Source organism: Rhagoletis zephyria, unplaced genomic scaffold (genome assembly GCF_001687245.7).
Source record: "Rhagoletis zephyria isolate East Lansing unplaced genomic scaffold, Rhagoletis_zephyria_1.1 Rzeph_scaffold_00655, whole genome shotgun sequence".
Lineage (NCBI taxonomy): Eukaryota > Metazoa > Arthropoda > Insecta > Diptera > Tephritidae > Rhagoletis > Rhagoletis zephyria.
This window is the reverse complement of record NW_016157739.1, coordinates 181,891-193,278: the sequence shown is the minus strand read 5'-3', so window position 1 is coordinate 193,278 and position 11,388 is coordinate 181,891. Positions and strand designations below refer to the sequence as shown.

At 33.2% G+C, this 11,388-nt stretch overlaps 1 protein-coding gene across 4 annotated transcripts in view; it reads left to right on the top strand.

Moving 5' to 3' along the window:
- The first annotated feature begins 219 nt into the window (after positions 1-219).
- Rim2 (replication in mitochondria 2) overlaps positions 220-11,388 on the top strand; it is a 48,898-nt gene continuing 37,729 nt past the window's right edge. Inside the window, exons 1-2 of one of the 4 annotated variants that reach the window (XM_017613398.1) lie at positions 220-1,228; positions 1,330-1,402. In XM_017613398.1, coding sequence (XP_017468887.1) covers positions 1,356-1,402 — 47 coding nt within the window. In that variant the 5' untranslated portion in view covers positions 220-1,228; positions 1,330-1,355. Of the gene's footprint in view, positions 1,403-11,388 lie in introns of all 4 variants that reach the window. The other 3 variants (XM_017613397.1, XM_017613399.1, XM_017613400.1) reach the window with 3 other exon arrangements.

Sequence of the window (11,388 nt, the reverse complement as noted above, 5' to 3'; positions counted from 1 at the left end):
TTCAAGGCATTTACGAGTTTAAAGGAAGACTCCTAGTGATTGAGACAATTGAAGAAGTGTGCATGGGTTCGCAAACGGTGTGGCAGTATTGTACGGTGTAAACCCTAAGTAAGCATTTAAAAATTAATATTCTCCCACCCTGTCTCCAATTGTTATGTTTTCTCTTTACGTTGAATACAGCAACATTTTTACGCTAACGTTTGTTATTATGACCGAAAAGCTCAAATTTATTTCAATGGAAAATTCGCCTTCGTCGAGAGCTGATGTCGAACGCAAACGCTAAAATAAAGAAATAATTTTCGCTAAAAGTGCAAAAGTGAAAAAAATAATAAAAATTATCATTTCAAACGAAGTTAAACGAACCCTGTGGACGAGAAAATAGCAAAGAAAAAAAAACGATACTTTTACAGCGCATACAACTCACACTAGTTGTGCAAATTTCTCAAGCAGAACTAAAACTGTAGTTGTTCTAGAATAATCTTTTGAATATTCAGTCAAATAATTAGCAAATATAAAATTTAACTACTTCAGCGCATGAATAGGTAAATTCGAGGCTGCATTTTTGAAGAAACGCAGCATTAGTCGCATATACATATATGTAGGAGCTCCCACTGCACCAAAGTTGGTCTGTTAGCGAGGGGTGAATTACATAAGCGCGGTAGGAAGAAGTGATTTTTCGACAATCTCTTGTGTAATAAAAAACTTCCTCGGAAGCGTAAAGGCGAGCAAAAAACGCAAATAAAGGACTCAAAGAGCTTGTCGCGGGCGGCACCCCCGTCCTCTGAAAATCGTGTAACCTCGTCGCACGTTGCGCCCCTTTGTACACTCGTACGCTCCAATCATACACATCCATAGTGGTGGTCATACGCTATACTCCCGGTTCGGTGCGCAATATACATATGTACATATAGACAGCAGTAGAAGCGACGACGAGCGCCGTGTGTGTGGAGTACATATAGTAGTACGCCTTTTAGTTGCCATATTTACGCGACCTGCAGCTGCCAGAGTCATCGTAACCAGTCGGCTGATCCCCGCGTGAAGCAGCGCAATTTCACTATACCCAGCAGCTAAAGCGAACTTTTGCGGGAACGTTTTTTAAAAACTTGTCGTTGTCGTGGACGTCGTTTTAGTTGTTGACTTTTAATCACCCGTTTGCCGGTGCTGCTAATAAACCTATTGTGTTGCTATTTGAATAGATTTGCTTTTCCCATATTTCATCGCAATTTGTGTACGTAGAGGAGTGTTATAAAACCGGCAAGCAGTAGCCGGTAAAATATTGTTTTCTCTATTTAATTGTGTACATTGAAATTTTAATTGTACATTTTAAAGAGTGCGGAAAGCGGTCTAGTCCGATTATGTCCCAGAATCAACGTGACACTCTCATACATTTGGTCGCTGGCGGGTAAGTGATTTTTTTTTTTTACCAATTTGCATATCTACATACCTACTACATTCATTCAATTTCTGTACATAATTTCACAAAATTTGCTCGTAAAAAATATGCACACAATTAAGTTTGCATATGTGCCGGCTGCTAATGGAAAATTTCCAACTAAGTAGTATTTGTGTGTTCCAATTGTTTTTGTTTTTTTCTTCATGTTCCTAAAAGTCTGTTGACTTGTACTCTGCCATCAGGCAACATCAAATGCTTCTTATCAGAGATAACGCATTGCAAGTTTTTTGCAATTCTGTGATAAGAAACAAAAATGTTAAACGTGCTACGCAATCACATGTTAATTAGGCAACACTATCAAGCTAATGATTGAGCCATTGTATTACATAAATAGTATTGGGTTAAGCTTATGAAAAATTGTGTAATTTCAAAAATATCTACACAATTTAAATTTTTTCGGAAACTCAACTAGAACATAGATGTTTTGCCGGTCCACTTGGTTTGGTTTTGATCTTGTGTGGCTACCATAACCATTCCTAATCTAATCTAATGAAACATATAGGAAGAGCAAACAAAATCTGCGCAGCTTTGCCTTGAAATATCCGGTTAATAGTGCCATGGCGAAGGAGGAATTGAAAATACACAAATTCGCTAGGAGGTTTCAAAGGTTCAGATAAGGTTATAGGTAGGTATAATAGACATACGCATCCAATGGTATGCATCTAATCAAAATCACTATTTTCGTCGCCTTTAGCCAATAGTGCAAATGAAAAAATAGACTCTAGATAGCCCACTACAACGCCATCTATGCTGGATGTCTGCTCTTACCGTCTAAAAATATTCCCAAGATAAGTCGAAACTTTCTGCTCCTCAGTTCTTGTTGAAACATACTTTACTTTAAATTGATGATCACAACAAAATCAATGCTGCAAACTACGTCGAAAGTTGTAATTGCACTTTAACATGAAGTTACTCTTAGCCAAAAACTGATGTGTGTATTATGGTCGCAAACGGCAACTAAAGTTAGCTTTGGACTAACAGTACATAGATACATAGTTTGTAAAAAACATTCGAGATGAAATTATTTGCACCTAAAAAAAAACGCTCAGAAAAGAAATGAGGGCAATTGCGAACACGCCTGCTCCACATGCTGCCAAAAAAAGACAAATCGGCGCAGGCATAAATAACTATATGTATGCATTAGTTTAGGGCAAGCGGGGTGTGAGGGCATTGNACGGACATGGATAAATCAACTCAGCTCGACGTTCTGATCATATAAGTATACATTTTGATGGGTCTATCTCTTTTTGTTCTGGTACTTACAAACATCGGACCAAAGTTATAATACCATTTCATGCTCATGAAAGGTATAAAAACTTGATAAGAAAGGCACAAAGATAACGAACGAAGAAAAAAATCAATGTTTTAAGGACTCTTAAAGTCGCCTGTCGTTGTAGCTCGTCTGTACATACATATGTATGTAATAAACACAATATCATCAAATTGTTCAAAGATAAGGAGAACATATTTGACCATAAAATTGCTTGTGTGGGGCAAACACATACAGTGGTAGAAATATAAATAGGACGTGACATTGTAACAAATTTTACCTATTTGTATTCATTATTTGTTTAATAAATGTGCAGCTCAATATCTAAAAAGTCATATAAATCCATTTATCAAACTTTGTACAAAAATCTAAATTCTGCAAAATTGCATATAAATTGTCAACTTTTTAATCAGAATCCTTGAATTAAATTCTAATGTACGGCGATCTTCAACCACATTCTCAAATAGAGTATTCTTGAACAAATTTCTGAGATAGGACGTTTTCAAATCGGCTGCCGAGATAGGTCGGTCATAAAAGAAATTGTTGAACATACTTTGTATGAAAGAAAATGCGCAAAAAAAATTCCAAAAATCCACCCAATTATATTTCAAACGAAAATAGGTAAATTTTTTAAAAGTTGCGTTCCCATTTATTTTTCCACCACTGTACATATGTGTGAATGTACGTACTATTGGATCTACTTTTATCAGCCATGCCTAACGCTCGTATCTTTTTTAGGACAAAAAAACAGTATATTACTGCGCAAAAATCCCGTTTCGCAGTTAGTCTGTTCCTTTGAACTTCGGACTAAAACCTGTGGAACTGTCAAACTACAATTTTACTTTCTCAAATGAGAGTAAAAGGAGAACAGATGCAGAAGGCCATAGGAACGCAAAAAGCACTATTTCCTGTAAAAACGTCAGTCGGTTTGTTTACATGTCATTGGTACTACAATGATTTGGCTGAAATATGACTAAATAATTATTAAAATCTATACATATTCAACTATTTCGTTGTTTACTTCCATTTTTATAATAATATAAATATTTAATAATAATTAAAATATAAGGTTCTTTGCTTTCACCGCTGTTTGTTTTTGCATGCACATGCAAATCAGCTAATCCTGTAACTTCTGACTAGGAACAGTTGCTCAGTTACTCTCTCAAATGTGTTCCCACTTACAGGTTTTATGTCAATAGGAACGACTTCCTATAAGTTCTGACTAAATCCTGTAAACCGGACTGCTATTGGAACAGACTAAATATCTGCATTTAAAAATAAAAACATTTTTACAGTACATTACTGAAGCAGTTTTCCAATAAAATAAAGCATTTCCTCATTGCTACACATAATACCAGGTATTTCTTTATTGTACATCCCGAGACAAAACTGCATAATTTTTATTATTTTATTAAACATTAAACAACCGAAAGGAAAATAATCAAAACTCGTCCATATGGCATGTCCCTATTTTTCACAGAGTAGTATATATGTATGTATATGCATTTTTAAAACGTGTTTCCGCGAACATGGTGTATAAAAAAATTTAGGCAGCAAAAAAGTATTAATGCAGTATTTTGGAAAAAAAACCGCAGTATCCATTTTTAGAATCCAAAAAAAAAAGTATTATTCATACTCCGAAAGAAAGTATAGATACGAGCGTTAGCCATGCCCATAAATAAATAACCGAAATTAATGAAATTTTATCTCCACATACTTAAAATAATTATTTTATATTTTATATTAAGAGAATGTTAAATTTAGCGCTAGCAATGTTGATAAGATAAAAAATAATATTTTATGTGTTTACAAATAAGTACCCACTTAAGTACAACTAGTACAGTGAAGATTAGTTGATAAATATATGAACGTGATAAGAATGCATTTAACACAAAATATGTAAATATTGCCATAAAATATTATTATACATAAAAAAATATTTAGTACAGTCGCAAATGCTCTTTATTTTTACTTTTTTTCGTACAACTTTTGAACTTTTAATTTGCAAAAAAAAAACCTCTAAATGTGTTAATTGTCCTTTCTTTGTTTTGTCAAAAGTCTTTCTTGTAATTCTTTTATGCCACGTTTTCTACCCTCTTGAGAGAAAATTTTTTGTTTTTAGTTGTCTTCTTTTGATTTTGCTTTGTGTTTTTGTTCTTATATTGCTTATAAATACTGGTTGACTTGAACAGTGAGATGTTTGTAAATATGTATTTACATATGACTAGCTTAGAGTGTAAAGTTGCTAAGTCTGGTTTTTTGTAAAAAAAAAAAAACAAATTGTTATGCAAGTAGCAAAAACGAAAAAAAAATTCCTACTTTTTTAAAATATCCAACTGGTTTTGTTTCTAACATTTTCTATACAGTGGCACCCAAAGAATGCAACAACTTTTCATCAACGCCGTTATTTTAGCTTGTATTGAGCGAAATCTTTGATTCGAATTATTCCGTAATGAGTGCTTGAAGAATGTGAGTTGCAAATTTTTTTATTTTCCTCTGTAAAATTTGAAATACCGGACTTAGCAACTTTTCACTATAAGCTAGTGATATGTACATATGTATGCATAGCTACATATTTGTAAGCATTTACTTACTTACCGTTCTCATGTTTTTCTCATTTTATTTTTATCGTTACATTCTTTAGTCTCTTTCTGTTTTGCTTTTTAGTGTCGCTGCGCTATTTTTAGCCACAATTAAATTTTATGCCCAAAAAATAGCAGGGTAAACGCTTAAGAAAATTATATTTTCTCTGTTGATGGCACAAAACTACTAAATATGTGCATACTACGTACATACATATGTACACATATATTTACAAATGTACATATATACATACATACATACATGAATGGCATTATGATAAACAAGATATACCTACATACATACATATCGTTGCCTTAATATAGAAAGGCCCTATCTCACATCGTCGCTGAAATGCACAAAGCCGTAACTAACTAAAATCTTTTATTGCATAAAACGATGTGAGGAGACATAATTCGATCAACTGCATCATAATCAATTAAAACGTAAATTTTCGATTTTTAGTTAGTTACGACTTTTTGTAAATCAGCGACGATGTTAGATAGGGCCTTTCTATATTAAGGCAACGATATGTATTTATACAGCAGTGTCAAGAAGAATAATTAATTTCAATTAAAAAAATATAGACTCAGTCTGTTGGGTACGAAAATAACATGCATTTACATATGTATACATTAGGGTGCCCCTTATTCGTCAAGTTTAATTATTTTTTCGGTCCAATCTCCAATTTTATTAAAATTAACTGTGCCATAAGCTCTCAGCAGATGTTTCACTCATTGAATATTTTTTTTTGGATCCTGTGTCGGTCCAATCTTAGTTAGATCCAACTAGTAGACTAAATCGAGTGTCTTTTTGTAACTAAATCTTTAGGACAAAGATAAAAAAGGATTTCATAGACACCTCTTTCTATGTACATAGTTGTACGTTGCACTTGGAGATCATAGAGAACATTCGACTTTTGCACGCTACGATAGGAAGTTTTCTGAACTAACCCCAGTTTAACAACGTGGCCACCACCCAAGTCTATGTATCTGATGCAAAAATATCCAGGAAGAGATCAGTCCCTCTCCGATCCACGATAGGCACTTCCGGGCCGCCTCAACCGAGCCGAGCAAACCCTGCAAAGGACTAGCACTCCAGAGCACCTAAAAGATGCTCCGACCTTGCGACTTTTTTTCAAAAAGTATAACTAATGAGAAAGGCCGAGTAAGATCTTCATTCTTTTACCAAAAAGTAATACAAAGGGTAGTTTTATGATCTACGAAAAGAAAAGCCACGCATACTGGCGCCAAAAAGAGTGGCGGCTAACTTAGCAAATTGTTCCAAATAACAAAGTGTATTTTATACAATAGGGATTAATATAATATATTATATATTTAGCTTTATCTAATTTATAAGATGTGTCTCAGCAAATCCGAAGTAAATTTTCCAAAATTTGCGAATCAAAAATAGTAAATTTTAATAAAATCTGGTATTTAGAGGTTAAGAACTCATTACAATTTTCATATTAGATTTTAAATTTAAAATGTAAAATCCAATATGGCGGTTTTATAATTTTTTAATAAAGTTATTGAGATTTGATTTTTGCAAATGACGAATTTCGTATAAAATTATAAAAAAAAAATCTTAAAACAACAACGGGGAGTCCAGGTAAATTTTTTTTGGTCTGAACATATAGCTGACGGTACCAACTATCCCCCATTTACGTATGTTCGACCGTCTGTCAAACACCCTGTATAATTATAATCACGTTTAATATTTCATACTTTTGTACTTAATTCATTTAAAACACAATAAATCATTTAATGCAATAAATAATTTATTTTGGCAAGCAAAATTATTTTGTTACTCAACTGCAAGAAATTCATTAAAGAAAAGGACAGTTTTTATTTTATTTTTATTGTTAGAGAAAAGAAAGTTGTCAACTGAAAAAATTTCAAATGTGATAGATAATTCGAGACCAGTGAATCTTGAAACCTATCGCTACCTAAAGGTGAAAAGGTGCCAAGTCCATTTTTTTTAAGTTAGTTTTTGATGTAGAATAGCTGGTAATACGAAACTACATCGATTTTGCGTCTCTCCTGAACAATTAAGAAAAACAAAAGGAACTTGACACCTTTTCACCCTTAGGTGACAATATATTTTTTGCAGATTTTTAGAAACCTGCAAACATGTTTTTTTTGGTTTTTATGGAAAATTGGACTTAAAAAAAATTATAATTTTTTATAAATTTTTTATAAATCTCTCAATCTATGTCAATAAAAAATTATCGCTTGATTTTTTTGATACAACCAATATTTAAGCAGTGCGCACTTCCACTCCGCAGGGCGTGGGTTCAAGCCCTGGTCAAAGCAACATCGCAGAAAAATATAGAAAACATTTTTTCTTAACAGCGGTCGTCGATCGGCAGGCAATGGCAAACCTCAGAGTGTATTTCTGCCATGAAAACCAGCTTCTCATAAAAATACAATCGCCGTTCGGAGTCGGCGTAAAACTGTAGATCCCTCCGCTTTGTGTGACAACATCAAGGCGCACGCCGCAAATCGGAGGAGAAGCTCGACCAAACACTAACATATGTGTAAGCGCCAATCTATTATTATTCTTATTAATATCTATGCAGTTATGATGTGATAAACAATGGCTTACGCCGAGACATCTAGTATTTTGGATGTTGTATAACTTAAAAAAAAAAAATAAATGTGTTCTTTTTGTGGTTACAAACACTTTAGCACCTCCTCTGCAACATATCCGAAAATCGAGCAAAAGTAATTTTTGACCAATTGAAATAGTGTGGAATGCCTAACATATATTCCTGCCTTATACTTCTGTCAGTTTTTGAACCATCTATGTACCACCTTTAGTTGTGTGGCCTTAAGAGGTTTACTAGAATTGTCGAGTTCCAGGCTGCTTTGCTGCCCATTTCGATCTTGAACCTATCCTCAAATATTGTTCTTTTAACCATGTCATCTCTGTTGACTTGCTTACGGTCTGTTCTCCATAATATTTTGGAGTCGAGAGATTCCCCCAAAATATCTCATTATACATATGTACGGGATTTTCCGGTGCTTTCGAGATTTCTCTCGGGACTTTTTTTTGAGCTTCGAGACCATTCGGGATTTTTTTGAGACTTTTCAGCCTTTTTCGGGACTTTTTTTGGAACTGAAAAATTTGCAGGCCAAATTTTGCTTTTACACAAAATAAAATTATATTCAATGTGTAATTTACTAAAAACAATTGATTTATTACTCTAAAATGCATGCTCAGTACGGTCTCTAGAAAAAAGTCGATTTAAAATGATTTTTTCGCTTGGGTGAATAACTTGCTTGCATCACCCTTGAACCTAATTGCCAACACTTTCTAGAAAATCACCAGTCTTATCTCTTTAAAAATAACGTAATTCCATAGAAAATTGATTAAATGAGTTTTTGCCTAATAAAAACATTTTAGAAACTTTCTAGCTTATGCATTTATTTGAATAATCTTTAAAAGATTTAACTCATACAAACCTCTTTAAACATCTAAATAGTCTCTTAATACGTAAAAATATCCATGCATGTGATAGTTTGTATTATCGTTGGCACTTAAAAATGTTTTTTATTCCTTTTTTAGCAGATTTATTTATTTTTTTAAATATGCCGCATTTGTTGAGTAGCAGTCCTTGAATTTATTATAGGCGCACATCCATGCAAACATACATACATACCTATGTAAGAACGTAGTACATCTGAATACATATATCGAAAAAATAGTCAAGTAATCAAAGTAGCGTAAGCCACTAACCTTCATTCACTCTCTCTCTCTCTGTGTTCTGTGTGCGAACTTGAGTCCTCGAACAGCAGCTTATCTGTGTGTTTGTTTGCTTGCCTGTTTGGTTTGCACAAGTATTTAGGTGCCTATAGTTATGTATGTACAAATGTGTGTACTAAATATGTAGTAAGTATATGGTGTGCGAGCCCCCTCGTTTACTGGATAATGTGTGTCTCTTTAAATAATCGCAAATGATAGTCATACAAATAACTGCGCAAATCAGTGAATGTATAAATTTATACGAACAAATACATTAGTGTGGGTGTGTCAAGAAACATGGTGGCAAATTAGATGTATCACAAATCACACACAGAACTGTTCCAATATGACATGGTGGTGGGCCACGTTATTGAAGGTCATTCAGAAAATTTTTCTTTTTAATACTAAAACTGCATTTTTATTTATTTTTTAAGGACTTTGAAATTCAGTGCAATGTAGAATAGCAATATGGGTATCAAATAAAAGAGAAAATTTCCTATAATTTAGCACAATTACATTTGTTCGTGAGCACGGAGAAATAGGTATTATTGATGTCCTTGCAAATTTCCTTAATCGTTCTCGGGAATCAAATTTGTTTTTTTAATTCTACATGGAATTTTTTTAATTAACCTTAACCTCGAAATTTCAAAGCCCTTTAACCATAGAAAGATAACGCTATTTCATACTACAGATAATATAATCTCAGAATGCTTCGGATTTTTTTTGAGATTCTTCGTGCTTTGAAATTTGGGATTTTTTAGGATTATTTCAGAACTTTTTTGGAACCTTGGCAGAACCTTGCCATTTTTTTTGGCACCTTTCTTAATTTTTTAAGATACTTTCGGATATTTTTTGCATATTTTCGAAATACTTTAGGTTTACTTAGAACTTTTCTGGATTTTTTTTAGAAACTTTTTGGAAATAATTCAGCTATTTCCCCGATTTCTCGATACTTTGCCGGTATTTATAGGACGTTTCGGATGTTTATAGAATTTTCAAAGTTTTTTACGGTTGTTTAAGAGCTTTTCTGGATTTTTGCAGAGCCTTTTTAGGATTATTTAAGCCATTTTCTGAGACTTTTCAGAGCTATGCTATATTCTTTTGGGATTTTTCGGTTAATTCTAGATTTGTTTCGCGAATTTTTTAGAATTATTTTAGAACGTTTTGGGTATTGCTTTATTTTTCGGGATCTGAAACCCGCAAATTATTTTTTGGATATTTAAAAAAATGTTCGTATTTTTTTAGGATCATTTCAGAACTTTTCAAAGCCCTGAATGCTTTATGTTTTGTGACTTTACCGGGGTTTAAGGATTTTTCGGATACTATTTAAAAGTTGTTCGGAATTTTTCAGGGACTTTAGCGGGGTTTTAGGACTTTTGCGGCTATTTAAAATTTTTTTTTAGAGATTTTTTGGGATAACTTCAAAATTTGTCGTATTTTTTCAGTGACTTTACCGGGGTTTTAGGGGTTAGTCGAAATTTCTCGGAAATATTTCAGACTTATGGAGATTTTTCGGCAATTTTTGGATATACAATTAAATTTAGATCTAAACTTTTCGAAAATTATCTTTTATTTTTTGCTTTAAAAAATAAAAATCCAAAAATAATAAGCTCTACCAAACACTTGGAAAAAGTATAAGTGCCAAAATAGTGTTTTAGTAGGTACTTTGCTATTGAATATAGTATCTATTTTTTTCCACTCGAATCTTCATGGGGTTAGGATAAGTAGATATTGTTTGCTGGAATTAACTGCTTGTCAACAACTATAATATACAATATGGGAAAGTAACGTTACAGAATCATAAACGATATCATGTTGATATCATGAAAATTGTAGGTTATTTAATCGAAAATCACGTTTGTATGTATTTGCAGTCAATTCCATCCCTACTGCAACCTTTTTCAAACAAAAAAAAAAAACAAAAAAAAAAACAGAACCATTTTAAACCCTTTACATTTATTTGAGGAAACGTAAATATTCTTCATACGTTAAAATAATACGTGAAAAAGGAAAGGGAAAGGAAAGAAATTAAGTTCATACTGATAGTGATTATCTAACCTTCATAATACAATTTTTTATAGAACTAAGCTCATATACTTCACTTCATTGGTGACGTTGACCACGACCCCGACAAAAGTTAGGTGATTCATGTCCGGCAGGACTCTGCCCTAACTTAGCACACCATATTCTGCTCTATGTATAGGTATTAAAAGCCTTTGTATTAGTTCGCAGAGGATGCTCTCAAATTTTCCTCTGGCAATGATGACCTTGTCATTCGCATAACCTTAAGAACGAATACCATGGGCATCCCTTTTTAGTTTTTAATTTCACCACACTA